Raw genomic sequence first — 22,636 nt, 5'->3', positions numbered from 1 at the left:
GGCACATGTAGTTCTGTCTAAATACACATTTTTATGGCTTTCCAAACAAAATTATAAAATAAAAAATGAGAATTTAAGATTTATAAAAAAAAAAAAAAAAAAAACATATCCCCCACCCAGAAGAAAAATAAAATATGAAACACAAGCACAAAAAGTACTACTGTGGTGGAATCTCGGTAAAAATAAATTTAGTAGGCCGAGATTACCACGTGGCATGTGTACGTGCATATGCTGACGTATCGATCAGTTGGTTGCACGAGGCAAGATACGATCAGTAGTGTACGGAGCATGTGCAAGAATACAGGATGTAGTATTCCCCCTCCTCCATTGTGCTGGACAAGCCATGCGGTCAAACAGGAAGTTAATTCTTATTTGTGTTGATTGGTTAAGAGAATGTGCGGGTGGAGCTTAATATGGGAGGAGTTATATGCCTATATAAGGAGCCTGCACTATTGTCCGGGGCTCAGAATTTGCTGTATTTTGGTGACGCTAGTCCCTCTGAGTCCCGATCGGTGATCCAATAAAGAATCTCTTCCTTCCTGAAGAAACCTGTGTCCATCTCTCTGTGCTTGGCTTCCGTCAGTTTCTCCGGTATCATTTGGTGCATTGGCCGGGAAACTCATCGTTCAACGGTAGCTGAGAGGCAGAGGCGTGAGACGGTCTATCTTTGCCCACGTTCTCTACGGCTGCACCCCTGAACTTCTGCGTGGACCTCCCTTCGTCTCGGCGCCACTGGTCTGTTGTCCAGGAGATCATCGGCCTCTACGTGAGAAGTGCTGGGGTGTCCCCGTCGATGAGTGTGAACTCAGGTTCAGGAACGAGGAGGTAAGACAACTGCTGTTTTAGACGGCAGGACCCACTAGGGGTATACCGATTGTGCGGTAGGCCCAAAGGGGTTTTGAATCTGTGTATCTGCCCCCTCTGTCGGAGGGAAGGAGCGAAGGCGCACCGCTCGATCGAACGCTCTTTAGTCAGACCGTTTGATTTGGTTAGTCAGGCGGGGTCCTGGTGTAAATAGCCCTAGCCGGACACCGGTGTCTTGTCTAGACTAGCGTTCTAGGGTGTATATTACGTTCGCTAGGTCGGAGGGACCGGGAGACTAAGCGGCGCCTGTGTAAATTCGGTTCGCTAGTTCTCATCCTATCTGGGCTAAGTGGGAAGGCGTGTAAATTTGGAACCCACTAGACTTTTGATAGTTCGACTAAGAGGCGCCTGTGTAAATTCGGTTCTCTAGCTCGCTATATATGTGGTGATTGGGCAGTGTGGCTAACCAAAACGGGTGTATATAGTTTTAGGTAGTCCATTCAAGGTACTGGCCAATAGTTTAGTTGGGAATTGTAAATGTGTTAACGATTGTTTTAGTAAAGTGTATATCTTGTTAGATAGCGCGAGCTCAGCCGTCTAGCGAGAGTGTTAATAGTGTGTTGCTGTATTATAGTGCACGGTACCATAACCCTGTATATTTACTGACACTGTATATAAGTACTAATCATTGTTGTCCATTGCATGTTTAACACCATAACCACTAATAATTGTATTGTGACCTTAACTTGTGCTTTGACCTATGCTAACCGTACTGTAACCGCTATTTGTAAAAGACGATGTTACTGGGGTGTGTTATAGACGGGTAATTCATATATAGAGAATTATAGCGTGGGTGACTGTATAGTTACGCCAAAGGGCATACTATTGATTATATAGTGACTGGTGTAGCAGCTGTGTGTGTACGGGAATTCCCTGAGTGTTTATTGTTATTGTGTACGTTTCACTTGGTAACCGTACCACGTGGTGCTGTTGCCAGAGGAAACGGGTGTGACTGTTGAATAGTACGCGTGTATAGTATTCGTTGTCGACGACGTTCCATTGTTAAGTATGGGTGCGTCGCAGTCAACGATTCCGGATCCCTTAGGTTGTATGGTGAAGAATTTTAAAAAGGGATTCAAAACTTGTGATTTTGGGGTTAAAATGTCTTCTGTGCGTTTAGTTACTTTGTGTACTAGGGAGTGGCCTACTTTGGTTGCGGCATGGCCGCCACGTGGCAGTTTGGATCTAACTCTGGTACAGCGCTTACACGTGGCTGTATCAGGTAGGCCAGAACTTTACGGCCAGTTTCCTTATATTGACTGTTGGAGACAGGCCGTAAATGACTCGCCAAAATGGCTCCAGACATGCCACGAGGAGCAGTGTCGCCTCATGGTAGCTAGGACTTGTTCGTCCACTAGGACTGGTGTTAGGCCCATTTTGGACACGCCCCCTGAGTCCGAGATCCCTTTGCCGCCCCCTTACTTTCCGTTAAGGGGAAGTGACGCAAACGCAGGAAGTCCTGCAGCCCTCCCCTCATTACCCCCATCCACTTCCGCTTCCTCCTCCAGTACAGGATCCACCCCCCCTCGTACTAAATCTCCCCTTCCGGAACCAGAACCCACCCCCATTAGAAACGAATATCCTGATTTGGCGCCACTTCAGACTTCCGGTCAAGCTTCATCTAGCTCGGCTCGAAGTGTTTTATTTACGACCTTTTCCCAAAACCAACCTCCCACATCCCCATACCCTATCTCTCCCCGACCGGAACCCATGACTGACGCCTCTCTACGTAGCCCCATCCAAACCCGACAGTTGACTGGTGCCCAACAATTAAAGCACTATCAGATGCCTCTTCGTCTGAATCCCGGGTCAGCTTATATTGATGCCGCAGGTCAAATGGCACACGCTGACCCAGTCTTCGTATATGTCCCATTTACTACAACCGATCTTTTAAACTGGAAGACCCATAATTCCTCGTATACTGAGAAACCACAAGCCATGACTGATCTGTTCACCTCAATAGTACAGACGCATAATCCGACATGGGCTGATTGCCAGCAGTTATTAATGACTTTATTTAACAATGAGGAAAGGACAAGAATAAATCAAGCAGCCATAAAAGCACTAGAGGATAGAGCCCGTGCTTTGAACCAAGCTAATCCAGCAGCATGGGCCGCAACACATTATCCCAACACTGATCCCGATTGGAACGTAAATGGTGCTGATATGGTTCAACTCAGAGCCTATAGAGACGCTATAATTGCTGGCATGAAAGCAGGAGGAAAGAAAGCCATTAACATGTCGAAGACAGTTGAGGTGATCCAGAAAAGCGATGAAGCGCCCAGTGTCTTTTATGACCGATTATTGGAGGCATACCGCTTGTATACCCCCTTTAATCCGGAAGACGCAGATAATTCCCGAATGGTGAACTCCGCCTTTGTCAGCCAAGCTTATGGAGATATTAAGCGCAAGCTACAAAAGTTAGAAGGGTTTGCAGGTATGTCCATCACCCAACTAATGGAGGTAGCAAATAAGGTCTATATGAACAGGGATACAGAAAGTAAGAAAGAGGAAGAGCGCAAGATGCGTAAAAAGGCTGATATGCTAGCGGTAGCGATCGCAGGCGTAGATAAACGGGGCCCAGATAGAGGCGATAGTAGATGGAGTAGGGAGCCTTTGAGTAGGAATCAGTGCGCGTATTGCAAGGAAGAAGGGCATTGGAGGAACGAATGTCCGCAAAGAGAGCAGTACGAGAGAGACCTACCCAGGGCAGGCTACGGAAACTTTAGAGGCAGAGCGAGAGGTAGAGGAGGCCCCGGAGGGAGCAATGGTTATAGAGGGAGTAATGGGAACAGAGGAAGTGTTAGGGAAGACAGGTATATTCCAGCAGCGCAAAGATCCCGCGATAGAGAAGGTAGGGACTTTGTAGGATTGGCTGACACGGTCATGGAGGACTATTGATACCGACCGGGCTCCATCCCCCTTGGTCGAGCGGAGCCTATGGTCGATGTATCAATAGGGGGAAAAAGGAGTGCGTTCATGATCGACACTGGTGCTGAACATTCAGTGGTGACTAATCTAGTTGCTCCTCCATCTGGAAGGACTATTACTGTGATAGGAGCAACTGGAAGAAGTGCTGAAAAACCGGTTCTTAAAAGTCGACTCTGTACATTGGGAGGCCACGTAGTAAAACACCAATTCCTTTATATGCCTGAATGTCCAGTCCAATTGCTGGGACGTGATATGCTATCAAAATTACAAGCGCAGATTACGTTCCTACCAAATGGAACAACATCCTTAAAGTTTAATGGACCTTCAGGTATTATGACTTTATCCGTACCAAAGGAAGAAGAGTGGCGACTTTATACAGTGTTGACTAGCCAAAACCCTAGGAGTGATGAGACATTGTTTAACATACCAGGAGTTTGGGCAGAGAACAACCCACCAGGACTGGCCCGCAATATTCCACCTATAAAAATTGAACTGAAACTTGGGGTTTATCCAGTAAGCCTAAGACAATACCACATCCCACAGAAGGCTAAGAAGAACATCCAATCCTATCTGGATAAGTTCATACGGTATGGTATCCTAAAATTCTGTACTTCCCCCTGGAACACCCCATTGCTGCCTGTTCAAAAGCCCGGTACAGATGAGTATCGACCTGTGCAGGACTTAAGAGCAGTCAATGATGCGGTTGTTAGTATACATCCAGTCGTACCCAATCCATATAACCTGCTTGCTTTAATTCCGGGCGGGGCTACTTACTTCACAGTCTTAGATCTCAAAGATGCCTTCTTTTGCCTCCGAATTGCCGCAGAAAGTCAATGTATTTTCGCTTTCCAATGGGAGAACGCTGTAACGGGCTCAAAACGCCAAATGACTTGGACAAGACTGCCCCAAGGGTTTAAAAATTCACCTACCCTATTTGGTTCAGCTCTAAGTCAAGATCTACTGGATTTCGAGTCTATCCCAGGAGAATGTGTATTGTTACAATATGTAGATGACTTGTTGATAGCAGCAGTTACAAAAGAAAAATGTCAGCAAGCAACGCACGATCTACTACATATTCTCTGGAAGGCAGGATACAAGGTGTCCAGGAAGAAGGCTCAGTTGTGTTTGCCGACTGTCAAGTATCTGGGATTCCATATCTCTGAAGGTCAAAGGATTATGGGGCCAGAGAGAAAAGAAGCTGTCTGCCAAATACCAATACCCAAGAATAGAAGACAAGTGCGAGAATTCTTGGGGGCAGCAGGCTTCTGTAGGATATGGATTCCCAGCTATGCGATACTGGCAAAACCTCTGTACGCAGCCATCAAAGGTACAGAGCACGACCCCTTCTTATAAACCCAAGAACAGCAAACGGCATTTGAAGATGTGAAGAAGGCTTTGATGAGTGCCCCAGCATTAGGTCTACCTGATCACACACGACCATTCTACTTATATGTACACGAGCAAAGAAGAATGGCTGTGGGAGTATTGACACAGTACTTGGGATCATGGCAAAGACCTGTTGCCTACATGTCTAAGCAACTGGATGCAGTGGCCAGCGGACTTCCACCTTGTCTAAGAGCCGTAGCTGCAGCCGCCCTGCTAGTAGCTGAAGCCGATAAACTCACTCTGGGTCAAGAACTTTATGTACGAGTCCCACATGCAGTACAGACGTTGTTGGATTACAAAGGAAATCACTGGTTTAGTAACAGCCGTATGACCAAGTATCAAGCAATGTTGTGTGAAAACCCAAGAGTGCATTTAGAGACTGTAAACACCTTAAATCCAGCTACCCTTTTGCCACAACCTACTGAAAGTCAACATGATTGTTTGGAAGTAATGGATGAAGTATTTTCAAGTAGACCAGATCTTCGTGATTTTCCCATCCAGAACCCCGATGTTCAATATTATACTGACGGCAGTAGTTATGTGAAAGAAGGGATCCGCTATGCAGGATATGCAGTAACAACAATAGACAAGGTGATAGAAGCTCGGCCACTGGCGAAAGGAACATCAGCACAAAAGGCAGAATTAATAGCACTAACACGAGCGTTACAATTGGCTGAAGGTTTAAGAGTGAATATCTATACGGACTCTAAGTATGCGTTCTTAACCACTCATGCCCACGGAGCTTTGTATAAAGAAAGAGGACTACTGAATTCAGAAGGCAAAGAAATCAAGTACGCAGCTGAAATCCTACAACTATTGGAAGCAGTGTGGGAGCCGAAAGAAGTCGGTATCATACATTGTCGAGCGCATCTGAGAGGAGATGGTGATGTAACCAAGGGAAATCGGATGGCAGATAGTGCAGCTAAGCGTGCTGCTGAATCAGGAAGACAGGAGTATGTGGGGCATATAGCTGCTCTTATACCAACTCCACTGTCCCAATGGACTCCAGTTTATACAGCTCAAGAAGAGGAGTGGTTAAAGACTGAACCGGGAAAGTATTTGGAGAACAAGTGGTATCAGCTAGAAGATGGAAGAATAGTTATACCAGCATCACTAGCGGTAGAAATTGTCCAAAACTATCATAACGGGACACATTCTGGGAGAGACAGTACAGAAGAATCTCTCAGGAAACATTTCTACATACCAAGATTGTCCAACTTGACTCAGGCCATTGTACGCAGATGTGTAACGTGTGCTAAAAATAATGCAAGACAAGGACCAGTAAAGCCACCAGGAGTCCAGTTTATGGGGGGACTCCCCATGTCCGATCTACAAATAGACTTTACAGTAATGCCTAAATCGGGTGGACATCGTTACCTGTTGGTAATTGTGTGCACCTATTCAGGCTGGGTAGAAGCATGTCCTACTCGTACAGAGAAAGCAGGAGAAGTTGTAAGATTCCTGCTACGAGAAATAATACCCCGATATGGACTACCCTGTTCTATAGGATCGGACAATGGTCCAGCTTTTGTTCATCAGTGCCTACAACAACTGACTCATATGCTTGGTATAAAGTGGAGGCTTCATACCGCATATAGACCCCAGAGTTCTGGTAAGGTAGAGAGAATGAATAGAACTATTAAGAACCAGTTGGCTAAAATGTGTCAGGAAACCCAACTTAAGTGGAACGTTCTCTTACCTATAGCTCTATTGCGAATCCGCAGTACCCCTACCAGAAGGATGGGCCTCTCTCCTTTTGAAATCATGTATGGGCGACCACCTCCCGTACTTGGTAACTTAAGGGGGGATTTGAGTCAGTTGGGAGAAGGAATTACCCGGCAGCAGGTTGTAGAGTTGGGTAAGACTATGGAGGAGGTACAGAAATGGGTACAAGATAGATTACCTGTGAATATTTATCCCCCTGTTCATAGTTATCATCCAGGAGACCAAGTGTGGATTAAAGAGTGGAATAATGTACCGTTAGGGCCCAAGTGGAGAGGTCCTTATGTTGTTCTTTTGTCTACCCCTACAGCGATAAAAGTAGCCGAAGTAACTCCGTGGATACATCACTCCAGGGTTAAACCAGCAGCAGTCGATTCTTGGCAAGTTACAGCAGATCCAGAGAATCCCTGCAAGATCCGGTTGAAACGCACCACTCAGTCGGAGTAACGAGGAATTATTGTGGATTACAAATTTTATTGTTACAGGTGTGAGTGAGAAGGCCATAATAAAGCCTGTCCGCTTACCAACACATAGTGTATAAGCCAGGAAAGTCTCGAAGGGACACCTGTGAAGACGAGCAGAACTCCATTCCCTGCAGCCCTCACATCCTGGAAGCTGAGGTTCCATCGCACGGACGAAGACTGAGGATGACGGCGAAAGATGTGCTTTTGATTGTGTTTATTTACATGTGTTTTTATATTCAGGAAGGTAGAGGTACCGACACTCCTAGCTGTGAGGTATGCATTAAGACTACGAGAACAGGTAACCATATTTCCCAAACCCTAATTTGGCATTCACAATACGAGTGTAAAGGAGAGGTATCAAGATGTAGATACCTAAATATAGACTATAGTGTGTGCCATTTAGGAGTAGGAGAACCTAAGTGCTTCAGTCCAGAGTATCAACCTCGTACAATTTGGTTGACTCTCAGGAATGGAGATCCTCAGGGGACCCTAATTAATAAGACGGTGTTAGAATCCGTATATTCTTCGGGTGTTCTGCTATTTGATGCGTGTAAAGCGATATCAAGTGGTAGAAAACCGTGGAATGTATGTGGGGATCTTAGATGGGAGAGGACGTATGGGTCTAATGATAAATATATTTGTCCCAGTAGTAAAAATAAATATGTAAGTCCTAGATGCCCAAATAAAGACTATAACTTTTGCCCATATTGGTCTTGTGTGGGGTGGGCGACTTGGGGACAGACAGTAGACAAAGACATGATAGTGACTAAGTTGCCGACTAGCCCTTATTGTAAGTCTATGGAATGCAACCCAGTCCATATACTTATTAATAACCCCGACAAGTTCCTAGATAAGTATGGAAATTTATTTGGGTTTCAGATATACGGGACGGGTTTAGATCCTGGGACATTATTGTTTATAGGAATAGAGACTGATACGGTATCCTCCCAGACTCATCAAGTATACCATTCCTTTTATGAAGAGATGAGTATAGATAATAAGATCCCCCATAACGCTAAAAACCTGTTCATTGACCTAGCTGAAAGTATTGCCGGTAGTCTTAATGTTACCAACTGCTATGTGTGTGGAGGTACTAACATGGGAGACCAATGGCCTTGGGAAGCAAAGGAGGTAATGTCCGGTTCTGAGGCAGTTGACCAACTAATATCTACACAAGCCGATTATCATTTGAGTGTTAGAGGTAAATCTGAGTGGAGATTAAAGACCTCCATCATAGGTTATGTTTGCATAGCAAGGAAAGGAATAATGTATAATACTTCTGTAGGAGAATTAACTTGTCTAGGGCAAAAAGCTTATGATGATGATACTAAAAATACAACTTGGTGGTCGGCTTCAAATGTCTCAGAACCATCTAACCCGTTTGCCAGATATGCCAATTTAAAGGATGTGTGGTTTGATTTATCCATCACATCTACCTGGAGAGCCCCAGCAAATTTGTACTGGATCTGTGGTAAGAAAGCCTATTCGGAGTTGCCACAGGACTGGGAAGGGGCATGTGTGTTGGGTATGCTCAAACCATCCTTCTTCTTGTTACCAATTGAAACAGGTGAGACTTTAGGTGTTAAAGTGCATGATGTGAATCATAGGAAGAAAAGGGGACCCATAGAGATAGGCGCCTGGGAAGATGATGAATGGCCTCCCCAGCGTATCATAGATTATTATGGGCCAGCCACGTGGGCAGAAGATGGTACCTTTGGTTATAGAACCCCTATTTATATGCTCAACCGCATTATAAGATTACAGGCGGTGGTTGAGATTATCACTAATGAAACATCACAAGCGCTCAATCTTCTAGCGAAGCATAATACCAGGATGAGGACAGCAGTATACCAGAATAGATTAGCCTTGGATTACCTTTTGGCAGTAGAGGGAGGTGTATGTGGGAAGTTTAACCTAAGCAATTGCTGTCTTCAAATAGATGACGTAGGGCAAGCAATAGCTGAGCTTACTAGCCATATGGTTAAACTAGCGCATGTGCCTACTCAGGTATGGAAAGGGTACAATCCAAGTAGTTGGTTTGGTAGCTGGTATGAGTGGTTTGGAGGGCTTAAGGCAGTGGTAGGTGGAGTCCTACTGATTTTACTGTTGTGTCTACTCCTACCGTGTCTTATACCCTTAGTAGTTAGGTCTGTGCAAAGCCTGATAGGAAGTATAGCAGAGAGGAAGGCTGCTGCACAGATAATGGCGATATATAAGTATAAGGCTCTAGATCAAGGAGAACCAATGCAGGAAGATGAGTGTTAAAAGATTCACATCATAAGATAAGTCTGGTTTGGTTCAAGGTAACTTGCGGTGTAAGCAAAACTAAGGTTATGTGATGCCTCAAGTAATTGTAAAATATCAAGAGGCATCAAAGGGGGGAATGTGGTGGAATCTAGGTAAAAATAAATTTAGTAGGCCGAGATTACCACGTGGCATGTGTACGTGCATATGCTGACGTATCGATCAGTTGGTTGCACGAGGCAAGATACGATCAGTAGTGTACGGAGCATGTGCAAGAATACAGGATGTAGTATTCCCCCTCCTCCATTGTGCTGGACAAACCATGCGGTCAAACAGGAAGTTAATTCTTATTTGTGTTGATTGGTTAAGAGAATGTGCGGGTGGAGCTTAATATGGGAGGAGTTATATGCCTATATAAGGAGCCTGCACTATTGTCCGGGGCTCAGAATTTGCTGTATTTTGGTGACGCTAGTCCCTCTGAGTCCCGATCGGTGATCCAATAAAGAATCTCTTCCTTCCTGAAGAAACCTGTGTCCATCTCTCTGTGCTTGGCTTCCGTCAGTTTCTCCGGTATCACTACAGCCTGCTGCAGTGGTCATGGTGCCAGGAGCACCCTGGTGCCCTTACTTGCAGATGTTTCTGGCTGCACAACAGGACGTGACCAATCGCACATCACATGACTAGTTACCATGGAGGATGAGGTCTGGGCATTCCTAGCACCATAACAACTAGAAACATAAAATAGTTGTTATGGTGCTTGGTGTGTTCCACTAAAATTAACATGACGTAATAAGCCATCAAGTGAAATACCCCAAGCGTGGACTAACACAAGCCGCAAGGGACGAGCTATATACAATACGAGACCCTTTGTTTTAAAAATAGACAATTTAATATACCTGTGGAGCTTTAGGGGTGTCCAAAACTAATTCAGGCAGCTCCTGAAGAAGTTGATCGAAAGACTTTTCAACATCATCCGTGCTGAGGAGAGTACCACACAGATCAGACAGGAGCTTGGAAGTCATTTCTCTGTGGCTTGCTTTTCCTTCTAGAGCCAAGGACACGGCCAGCACTGGCAGCCCACACTTCATATACCCAAGATTTAAATCTCTTAACATTTCCTGAAAGAAACACACAGTCAGAAGGGATATCTGGACAAGACATGCATTAACAGGGTTACCCACTAAACTGAGGATTACAGAGAACTCGCAAGCGATTTCACAAATGTTCGACTACAAGGATGAATGTTAAAAAATACTCCCAGTGTTTAATTTCCAGATTGGCTATATTGGGCTAACATTATGAAATGAATGACCTTGTACAGTATGTTCCTAGTGCATTTGGCAGGTATGAAGTGAATACTACATGCACATAGATACCATCCTACATATTTACTTTTTAAGGCAGGCCCGTTGCATGGATGTACAGGGCACAAAGAATGGTTTGTGACATAAAAATTGGAACCCTGGGACAAGCCTGTGGTTAACACCTGCTTAGCATTCACTTCTAGTTCACAAAACCCAGAGTTATGTATATTAACAGTTATCACTCATCTGTGTAAAAGCCAAATTCCCTTTTTCTATTTAATCCAACAGACTTTCTCCACTAGGTGTCAGACCAGTCTGTCTATACATTTACACATCTGATACTCCCTTTAACCTACAATAAATATGGCTTTCTATGCAGTGCTTTTTTACAGGTATACATTTTAGCAGCCCACATCACTATTAGGTTGGCTAGATATGGATAGTTTATATTTAAAAAGGGGGGGGGAGGGGATTGGCTAGGGCTTTAATACCGACATACTAGAGAAGAGTCTGCTTAAGAGCTGGGGTGCACTTGGAGCTCTTTATATGCCATGCGGTCTCCCTATGGAGATTCAAATATATCTCCCTAAACTGGAACGCTGTAAGCAGCTGAACAAGAATGGGCCAGGCTCCTGCCAGATCAGACATACTATACTCCAACATGCATCAGGGCTGGGAGGAAGGGATTACATATTACAGAGACACGTGTGAAAAAAGAAGAAAACAGCTCTGACCAGCCTGCTCCAAATGGACACTAAGGAAACTACTCTCTTGTACCGAAAGGATATGCAAATAGTAGGGTGGCTAAAATATGCTTTTATTCATTTACTTCTGTATGTGTGTATCAGTGTTTTTCCAACAGTGGTTATGTACGTTTCTGGCTTGTTTGTTTGGGAATATGTATCAGGAAGGGCAAATCCATGCATGTGTAGGTAGGTGTTCATCGCTGGCAGTGTGTGCCAGGAAGCCCCTGCAAAAAGGTTTTATAAAGAGTATATAAAGCAGCCCTGATTAGAACACCTATTATTGTTATACAACAAAATAGATCCAATACACTATGGATACTGAATGTAATGTGTAGAGTGTTCTCCATTTTCTTCTTTGTGTCCAAGCACAAAGCTCATTAAGGCTGGATTGTACAATACATTTTCAGTATATAACACTAGGACATGTTACTACCACAAGTCATTCATAGTGTGTAAGGGAGTAATATTCATACTACAGAGATGTCCTGTGTATGCCATAAGATATATGCAGTACTCCATAATGCTCTTATAACTTGGTGTCACACGGTACAGATGTTGAACAAGGGTATTTCAAGAGCAACACTCCTATTAGAGGTAATGGATATAATAGACAAATAACTTTTTAAATGTTTAGTTATATCAAGCAAAGGCCCATTCACATAAACATCATATGTAATCAATTTCTCCAGGTAGGGACCATAAAAGCTCAGTCCCGGACAGGCAGTCAAGGGGAAATTATGTGCACCTATGACTAAGTAGGCTTCTCCACAAAGAACACTACAAGATTTATTAACGATTCTGTTGGTGCCTACATACAATGAGAACCCTATATTTATTTTAAACGCCAAGTTTAAGTCAGATGGTCAAGTGCTTCATTTGCCCTTTGAAGAAGTTTAGCCTTCGTGTTCAAAAGGAACATACGTTACGTGGTCAGTAAAAGAGGAACTATTCCCACCAAAAAGGGGCCAGTTCCTCTTTTTCAGTTAGAAAAAAATAAAGAAAAACGACAACAAAAATTCTTGCAACCTTTATAAGCACTTTTGACTTAAGATAGTACTTTCACAATTTAGGGCAAAATAGCAAAAACAGGTTACTGCGACAGCACACGTGTTGGAACAGAATGGGTTAAAACCATCCAGATGGCTATGTGAAATCACACTAGAACAGCAGCACAGGGTGCCCATACTGAGCATACTACAGGGACACCTGACCAATTAAACATAGCCTTCTGCTAGCTGACACACACAGGCTTGTCCTATACTGGTGACACTGCTCCAGCTGCCTCCTCTGTACAATGTCAAATGCATTTGAAAAAAATAACTCCACACATTGTTATGAAATTTTATGATATGGAACTCAGGGCTACACCCCGCCGGGAATTGTTGTTAAGCCAAGTTTGTGTAGGAGATTAGAAAGTTTCCCTTCCTCTGACCATTTCAAACACTACAGGGGCTGGAACTGAAAAGGTCTCATTGCTTTCTAAAAAAAAAAAAATCATCATAAAACATGGAGTGTTAGACGTATAAAACAATTTATAATAAAGGAAAAGTTAGAAAAATATTACGAATTATTGTCTTTAGAATCTTGCAATCAGACATCCCAAGAGTTTATTGGTATTAAGCTACCTGTATTGTGTTTTCAAATTGAAAAACGCCACTGGTGTTAAAGTTACACTCCGCTATTACAATGCTGCAAGCGGGTTGTGACACAAGAAGTTACATGTCACTGCCTAGATTCATTTAACTAAATATAGCAGCAGCAATTTGGAGAAATAACTGCAGGTATAAGTAGCAACATAAAATCCAGAACACCAAGGCAGCACACAAGGGACCTAGCACAAAAATTGTGTCCCTGGCTGTTGTTCACAAAAGATCTCCTGACAGACACATACACACCTAACCAATTTTTTGTATTGTCCTCCCTTTTTGGTCACCGTTGTCAGCAGTGAGGATACAACAATGGCAGTTTTCTAGCTCTGTCCCTAATGTCCGGTGGGAAGCAAGTTGTCTCTGTTTTATGTGGTAGCAGAGACAGCTTACCCACAGGGCCGGCGCGTCCATAAGGCGGCACAGGCGGCCGCCTTAGGGCGCACCGGCTCCGGGGGCGCAAGATTTCAGTGACCGGCAGGAGGGAAGCTTTCCCTCCTGCCGGCCACCATCTCCGCCCCCCAGTGCGGCAGTGCTGCGATTAGGTGCTGCGAGGGAGCTCTAACCTCTCTGCTCTGCTCCCTCGCGCGCTGTCTAGTGATGCCGCGGGAGCCGGAATATGACGTCATATTCCGGCTCCCGCGGCATCAGCAGACAGCCCGCGAGGGAGCAGAGCAGAGAGGTTAGAGCTCCCTCGCAGCGCCTGATCGCAGCACTGCCGCACGCCGCCCAGCAGCCCCACTGGACCCCAGGGAATGATCCACACCAGCTCTCCAGGTAGGGAGGCTGGGTGGATATTATTTATTTATTAAAATAATTTGTGAATGTATGTGATGTGTCTGTGTGTGTGAGTGTCTGTGTGTGTGAGTGTCTGTGTTAGAGTGTCTGTGTTAGAGTGTCTGTGTTAGAGTGTCTGTGTGAGTGTGTGTGTCTGTGTGAGTGTGTGTCTGTGAGTATGTGTCTCTGTGTGAGAGTGTCTGTGTGTGAGTGAGTGTCTGTGTGTGAGTGAGTGTCTGTGTGTGAGTGAGTGTCTGTGTGTGAGTGAGTGTCTGTGTGTGAGTGAGTGTCTGTGTGTCTGTGAGTGTGTATGTGTCTCTGTGTGAGTGTCTGTGTGTGAGTGTCAGTGTGTGTGAGTGTCAGTGTGTGTGAGTGTCTGTGTGTGTGAGTGTCTGTGAGTGTGTGTCTCTGTGTGTGTGTGTCTCTGTGTGTGTGCGTGAGTGAGTGTATGTGTTACTGTGAGTGACTGTGTGTCTGTGAGTGTGTGAGTGAGTGTATGTGTGTCTGAGTGTGTGCGTGAGTGAGTGTATGTGTGTGCGTGAGTGAGTGTATGTGTGTGCGTGAGTGAGTGTATGTGTGTGCGTGAGTGTATGTGTGTCTGTGAGTGTATGTGTGTCTGTGAGTGACTGAGTGTGTGCGTGAGTGAGTGTATGTGTGTCTGTGAGTGTGTGCGTGAGTGAGTGTATGTGTGTCTGTGAGTGACTGTGAGTGTGTGCGTGAGTGAGTGTATGTGTGTCTGTGAGTGATTGTATGAGTGTTGCATGTGAGTGTGTCAGTGTATGTGTGTGTCTGTCAGTGTGTGTTTGTTTGTGAGTGTCTGTCAAATCAATGAGAGTATCTTTGTCATTGAGTCTGTGTGTGACTATCAGTGTGTCTGTCAATGAGTGTCAATCAGTGTGTGTGTGTCAGATCAGTGAGTCTCTGTGTTTGTCATTGAGTGTGTGTGACTGTCAGAAGAACACTAAGGTACAGGGAAGGGAGGGGACCAATAATGGACGGGGAGAGGGGCTGGTTAAGAGGCACATAGGTGAAGATGTTATTTTTGAATGGGGGGGCGGAAAAATACATCTTCGCCTATGTACCCAAAAATCCTTGCACCGGCCCTGCTTACCCACTCCTCTGTATGTAAAGCTGTTTGTAAAGTTCCTTCTAGGACAGATATTCCACTCACAATCTCCGCTCACTTAAACTTTGTATCTGTGTCAATGGAGAGTTCGCCAAACAAGGCAATACGAATTCCATTTAGGGGCAAAGGCATAACTGAGCAGCAGACACACAAAAAATTTTCATGGGAGCAAAGAACAAATTTATTGAAATTAGTCATAGGACCCACTTCATAAGTACATGTCTCAGCTAGAGGTAACCTGTGTCACTCATGCTCACAGCTTTGCCAAACGTGACACACTGGGGAAATTTACAAAGTACTAACAATGGTGCAATCACAAAAAACAACAAAAAAAACCTAGTAAAACGCACTAGTAGAATATTCCATTGGTGATTAGTCCACTTTACAAGTTTGTATCATTAGTTAGATCACTGCACTTACAACAATAATAGTCTTCTATCTCATCACACTATATCCCCATTTCTCTCTTTTTTTCTTCTTCGGTAAACTCATTTATAAAAATTTCTCAAAAACAAATAGAAGATTTAAATAAACATTTTTATTCAACAACCAATCAATTTTGACAGTTATATAGAAATACCATTTGACTACCCTTTGTACTGAAATGGACTGTTTTCAACAAACAATTCCCCCATCCCAACCCTTGGTGGCACTGGTGCTACTCACACTTTCTGTATCAGGTCCAGCAGAAGCATGGTTCATGGCTTTACACCTCCACTCCAGGTACCCATCTGGAGTGGACCTCAGCAAAGCATGCATTTGAAAGGAGTTTCTCTAAGCAGTAAGTAATGCAGTTAGCAAGTTTAGCCCTCTTCTTAAAATGAGTGTAGGACCCACCGATATTAGGGTAGTGTGAAATTGTGGTGGGCTTAAAGGGAAACTCCAGTGCCAGGAAAAAAGGAGGAGTTAACCCTGCAATGTAATTATTGCAGTTGAGTAGTGGGAGTTGGCACCCAGACCACTCCAATGGGCAGAAGTGGTCTGGGTGCCTGGAGTGTCCCTTTAACATGAAGAGAAACTTTTTCTGCAAATGTTCCCTTTTGATTCCAAAGTTGCAATCAAGCGTCTGCTTGGAACTAAGAAGCGTGTTTAAAATGATCTAAATACAACATTACTCTGAATTTTCCAGGACTATCTCGTACAATGGCACAATGTACCTGAACAAGTGTTAAATTGGTGGCAACACTTTTAACCAGATTAAGATAAAATAATTGAAAGAGAGTAATTCCAGTATGACTTTTTTTTTTTTTGCCATTTCAAGTGGATGAGAGATTGAGTAAAAAACCTTGGATATTCTCACCATATAAACCAACATTACAGAGACTCCATTCACCTGAATAAAACGATTCAACTTTGTTGAAAGAGACAAGCCTAGGCAAGCCTGTAATTGAACCACACACAGACTACACAATGCTCCTCTGTTCTTTTGGGCATAACCCATTAATAATCAACAGGTATGTTTTTGTTAAAATACATTCAAAATGCAGATAAGTGATTGTTTTGAAGACAAATCACTCTCAAGGGCAAAAAAAACAGAGAGCCAGGAAAAATTAGTAACTTCAGTTTTTCAGTTTGTAGAATACTTCCCACATCTGGCCACTAGCCATGTACATCTATGACATGTCCTTTCCTGAGGCCACATCACAGAGGCATGTCATACTTTTACTGTTATGGAGGACTATCTCACAGATGGGTCAAGTTGACAGCCAGGCATTCAATCAATCCAGACAACGGCAAATGAAGGCTGCACACTGTGCTTCTCGGGAGAGGAAAATCGAAATAAACCACTATAGGACACATATCCAAAACTGGGACTGAGAAATATCCTGCCAGGTATGGAGCACTTGGCTTGTATGCTGTATTATCCAAACACAGATTAATAATCATACCTCGTGAAAACAAGGAACCTTATCTTTTTTTGTACACAAATTATTGCCAATTTTGCTGCATTACAGGTACCAGGAACACATTGCGTAACCTTGCTAAGCACCAGAGTCCAAAGGGTCATTCTTTATATATTTGATTGGCATCTAACGTACAATACATCCTTTTCTAAGATTCCAATATTGTGAAAGCCATTAACCCCTTAAGGAAACATGACATGTGTGACATGTCACGATTCCCTTTTATTCCAGAAGTTTGGTCCTTAAGGGGTTAAAGGAAAATGGAAATAAAAAAAAATAAATCAAGAAAAATGGAAAACACAGAAATACTTAAAGGGACACTACAGTTGTTTTCATTTTTAGAATACTCTTGAATGCTATCCTTTTGTAAAGTTTCCACATAGCCACCACAGATCAAGCTGAAATTAAAGAAACTGTAAAGATGTAAAAGCAGCACTTCCTTATATTACATCAGTGGGAAGAGGAGTTAAGTCTGGGTGCTGTAGGATAAGCTTGAGATTCTGAAAAATGGAGAGTATTTAAAAAGGTAAATAAGGAATTTCCTAACTACCGTATATACTCGAGTATAAGCCGACCCGAATATAAGCCGAGGCCCCTAATTTTATCCCAAAAAACTGGGAAAACTTATTGACTCGAGTATAAGACTAGGGTGGGAAATGCAGCAGCTACTGGTAAATTTCTAAATAAAATTAGATCCTAAAAAAAATATATTAATTGAATATTTATTTACAGTGTGTGTATAATGAATGCAGTGTGTGCGTATGTGTGTGTGTATGAGTGCAGCATGTGTGTATGAGTGCAGCGTGTGTGTATGAGTGCAGCGTGTGTGTATGAGTGCAGCGTGTGTGTATGAGTGCAGCGTGTGTGTATGAGTGCAGTGTGTGTGTGCATGAATGCAGTGTGTGTGTGTATGAATGCAGTGTGTGAATGCAGTGTGTGCAGGGCCGGTGCAAGGATATTTGCCGCCGTAGGCAAAAAAAAATTTGCCGCCCCCTCCCCCCCCCATATGTCCTGACTTCCCCTCCTCCTCCCTCAGTGGTCCTTACCTCCCCACCCCCGTGTTCCTTCACCCCCCCCCCCCAGTGGTCCTGACTCACCCCTCCCCTAGTGGTCCTTACCCTTCCCTCCCCTAGTGGTCCTTACTTCCCCCTCCCCTCCCATAGTGGTCCTTATCCCACCCCCTCCCTCTCATAGTGGTCCTTATCCCCCTTCTCCCTCCCATAGTGTTCCTTATCCCCCCCATCCCTCCCATAGTGGTCCTTATCCCCCCCATCCCTCCCATAGTGGTCCTTATACCCCCCATCCCTCCCATAGTGGTCCTTATCCCACCCCCTCCCATAGTGGTCCTTATACCCCCCCCTCCCTCCCATAGTGGTCCTTATACCCCCCCTCCCTCCAATAGTGGTCCTTATCCCCCCCATCCCTCCCATAGTGGTCCTTATACCCCCCATCCCTCCCATAGTGGTCCTTATCCCCCCCATCCCTCCCATAGTGGTCCTTATACCCCCCATCCCTCCCATAGTGGTCCTTATCCCACCCCCTCCCATAGTGGTCCTTATACCCCCCCCCTCCCTCCCATAGTGGTCCTTATACCCCCCTCCCTCCAATAGTGGTCCTTATCCCCCCCCCCATCCCTCCCATAGTGGTCCTTATCCCACCCCCTCCCATAGTGGTCCTTATACCCCCCCCTCCCTCCCATAGTGGTCCTTATACCCCCCTCCCTCCAATAGTGGTCCTTATCCCCCCCCCTCCCTCCCATAGTGGTCCTTATCCCCCCCTCCCTCCCATAGTGGTCCTTATCCCCCCCTCCCTCCAATAGTGGTCCTTATCCCCCCCCTCCCTCCCATAGTGGTCCTTATCCCCCCCCTCCCTCCCATAGTGGTCCTTATCCCCCCCCCTCCCTCCCATAGTGGTCCTTATCCCCCCCCCCTCCCTCCCATAGTGGTCCTTATCCCCCCCTCCCTCCCATAGTGGTCCTTATCCCCCCCTCCCTCCCATAGTGGTCCTTATCCCCCCCCTCCCTCCCATAGTGGTCCTTATACCCCCCTCCCTCCAATAGTGGTCCTCATCCCCCCCTCCCTCCCATAGTGGTCCTTATACCCCCCTCCCTCCCATAGTGGTCCTTATCCCCCCCCTCCCTCCCATAGTGGTCCTTACACCCCCCTCCCTCCCATAGTGGTCCTTATCCCCCCCCCCTCCCTCCCATAGTGGTCCTTATCCCCCCCCCCCTCCCTCCCATAGTGGTCCTTATACCCCCCTCCCTCCCATAGTGGTCCTTAACCCACCCCATCCCTCCCATAGTGGTCCTTAACCCACCCCATCCCTCCCATAGTGGTCCTTATACCCCCCCCTCCCCTCCCATAGTGGACCTTATACCCCTTTTTTTTGTTATTAATTTTTTTTTTTATTATTTTTTTATTATTATTTCTTATTTTATTTATTTATTAATTTTTTTCGTCCCCCCTCCCTGCTTGATATATGGCAGGGAGGGGGGCTCTCCTTCCCTGGTGGTCCAGTGGCAGTTCAGTGGGGGGGAGAGGGGGGCTGGCAGAGCTGTACTTACCTGTTCTGCAGCTCCTGTCAGCTCTTTCCTCCTCTGCGCCGTCCGTTCTGCTCTTCTGTCAGCTTACACTGTAAGTCTCGCGAGAGCCGCGGCTCTCGCGAGATTTACACTGGGAGCTGACCGAGGTGCTGACCGGACGGCGCGGAGGAGGAGAGAGCTGACAGGAGCTGCAGGAAAGGTAAGTTACAGCTCTGCCAGCCCCCCTCTCCCCCGGTCTGTATTATGGCAATGCAAATTGCCATAATACAGACCTTGACTCGAGTATAAGCCGAGTTGGGGTTTTTCAGCCCAAAAAATGGGCTGAAAAACTCGGCTTATACTCGAGTATATACGGTAATAAAATAAACTAAATAAATAGTAGTTACGATATTTAAACCAAGATATTTTGTATTTTGGTTAAAATGTGTATTTTTAAGTTAGATTTACAAGATTGTAAAGTTTAAAATCACTAGATACAGAAACAATTCCTCCAACAATTACACCCAAATGATTTATGCATGGCAGTTGAAAGGAAGGGGGGAGGTTATCAGAATTAATTTAACTGCAGCACAGCATTTTTCTAAATCCCACTAAATACATTAGAGAACATACTGCAACTTCATTGGTGTCTCCATGTTCAAAATACTCTTGAACAATTGGTGTGACTGATTTTTCAAACGTCTTTTCATCAAGAGGAAGAACAGTTGTCTCGTAAACACAGCTCTCCTGTAAAAATGACAAAAAGGGAGAAACGGCATTATCAGCAAAAGTACCAGTGAAAACAAAACAAAGCTTTATGGCTCAGACTGCTGAACTATTAAAAAGAATACAGACAGCTTAACCCCTTAACCTCTTCACTCCAAGAAGAGTCAGCAACATATTAACATACAATGACTCACATAAACCAAGATCTACACAGGTTTAGAGGCAAAGCCACAACAATGCACACACTGTGTAGACTAGGGCAGGATAATCAAACAAAAATTACTTGATCACGTGGTCTTTTTTAAAGATCCTCTTCAATGACCATTTATAGACATATATGGGAATGTCCTTGTTCAAGCTTGTTAATATATAATTATTCACTAATAACACTTGGTGCTGTTGGTGCTGAAAAAAATGTGTACAAACACTTGATCAGGAAGTCTTTTTCTGGCATTAGGGGGCGTGGCTAAGGAGGCAGGCTTATGGTGCAGCATTCTGCAAAACATTTATTATTTATTTATAGTAAAATTGATATTTTGAAGTCCCATGCAAGGAATCCTTTGTTTAATCCATGAGAGACATTTTCTCCGATACCCCTGGCTATTCCCCCACAGCAAAGTAAAGCTCACAAGGTAACTTCTGTAAGTGAAAATGGCTGAAAATTGTGTAAAAAATATGAGATAAGGTGATGTAATCAAGTAAACACAACAGTGCTTCTCAAACCAGAAAATGCAGTCCTCAAACGGTACAGGTTTTATCACAGCTCTTATTGGTACAAAACAAAATAATCCCCAAATCTTGGTCCATTGGATTTCCACAAAGACTACTTTGAGCAGTGAGAATGAGAGTCAGAGCTTGTTCTAGCAAAATAATATGCCTCCTGAATAGAACAGCAACTAACCTGATCCTCATCATAATTTGGGTCTTTCACATCGATTTCTTCAACATCGTACACTTGTCCAGGAGGTCCCCATACTCCTTTACCACCAGCTCCTCCTAAACAGGAAAATGCCAGAGGTAAAAGGTTTCACAGGAACATTTATGTAACTACCGTTAATGGTGACAACGATGTAATAAAACTTCTCTTTGTATGGTCAGGGAATACAAATTTTGGAGCAAAATCGTGTCTGCCTCGAGGGGCAGTCGCATGACTGGCCACATTACACCCAGTGTTTATTGGGTTTAGAATAGCTCTGACATAATAAGGACTGTGCTCTTGGAGTGATATGCCTAAATGAACACTCCAAACACCATAAGCACTGCAGTCAGCTGTATTGGTTATGGTGCCAAGAGTGTCTTGGTGTTCCCCCACTGTTTTAGGATGTTTGATTTCTTGCCAGGGGGTCCGCTGTGCACCACTCCCCGCCTCCACTACTAATGTTAAAAGGGCCTAAACACTAACTCTACTTAGCCAAGCACTGCAATCCGTGGCTTAGCTCAATAGCTGTGAGCCTTCAGTTGCATGTATACATAATCTAAACGCACCATACCAACCTTTCTTTGGCAATCCCCTTCCTTTTCCAGTTCTAGACTTTCGGTCCATAAGTTTAGCCCTGGGACTTGTGGGTAGCACCACTCGAGAACTTTCTCCATTATCACTGACAGAATCCCCCCTTCCCGAGTCCCGTGAAGAATTCTTCCTTAAGCGTCGCTTTGCTTTAGCATTAAGTCTTGCTTCATTAAGTGATGTTACAGGCCAGTTCCCATTTATTTCATTTTCAATTTCTTCTACCCCTGCTTGATCTTCGTTCCCCAAAAAAAGTGAATCGTTCAGATTATCAGACTCTGGAACAAAGACAGGAACCTTTATCTCTTCTTATAGTTACCAAGTCTTTCCAAGTGACAGTACTAGGACATACAGGGCTGATTACAAAATCCCAGTATTCCAAATGCATACAATACCGGCAATATATGAAAACAGCCCCCAAAGCACTAGGTACAACTAAGCAAAGTATAAAATATGGCATTAAAAGGAACACTATAGCATTAGGAATACATATTCAACGCAATAGTGCCCTACTCACAATTTAGGTGACCACGTCCCCGCTGCAAGGGTTAAAAAGTTTGTTTCACTTACCTTTTCTCCCTCACAGCTCCAGTCTCCCTTGTGTGACTCCTTTGTAAGCCTAGATCACAGAAACCGATCTCCCAGTCAATGCTGTGCACATGTGCTGCAAAACATTGCGCCACACAGATGGTTCTATGAGACCATCTTATAGAAATAATGGAATTTTGCTTCATTATTTCAGTGAAAGCGCCTTATTGGCTGTTACTA

The 22,636-nt window shown here is 44.4% G+C and overlaps 1 protein-coding gene across 2 annotated transcripts in view; it reads right to left on the bottom strand.

Annotated features, from left to right (window-relative positions):
* Positions 1 to 22,636, bottom strand: part of PDCD4 (programmed cell death 4) — a 48,520-nt gene that overhangs the window by 15,861 nt on the left and 10,023 nt on the right. For both annotated transcript variants that reach the window (XR_010085679.1, XM_063434802.1), the window contains exons 3-6: positions 21,856 to 22,146; positions 21,263 to 21,357; positions 20,269 to 20,382; positions 10,508 to 10,729 (exon numbers count right to left, since the gene is read on the bottom strand). Coding sequence is in view for 1 of the 2 variants with exons in the window: in XM_063434802.1 (XP_063290872.1) it covers positions 10,508 to 10,729; positions 20,269 to 20,382; positions 21,263 to 21,357; positions 21,856 to 22,146 (722 nt within the window). In the remaining variant the exon portion in view is untranslated. The remainder of the gene's footprint in view (positions 1 to 10,507; positions 10,730 to 20,268; positions 20,383 to 21,262; positions 21,358 to 21,855; positions 22,147 to 22,636) is intronic.

The sequence above is a fragment of the Pelobates fuscus genome, chromosome 10, assembly GCF_036172605.1.
Source record: "Pelobates fuscus isolate aPelFus1 chromosome 10, aPelFus1.pri, whole genome shotgun sequence".
NCBI classification, from domain to species: domain Eukaryota; kingdom Metazoa; phylum Chordata; class Amphibia; order Anura; family Pelobatidae; genus Pelobates; species Pelobates fuscus.
This window is presented reverse-complemented; position numbering and strand designations above follow the sequence as displayed.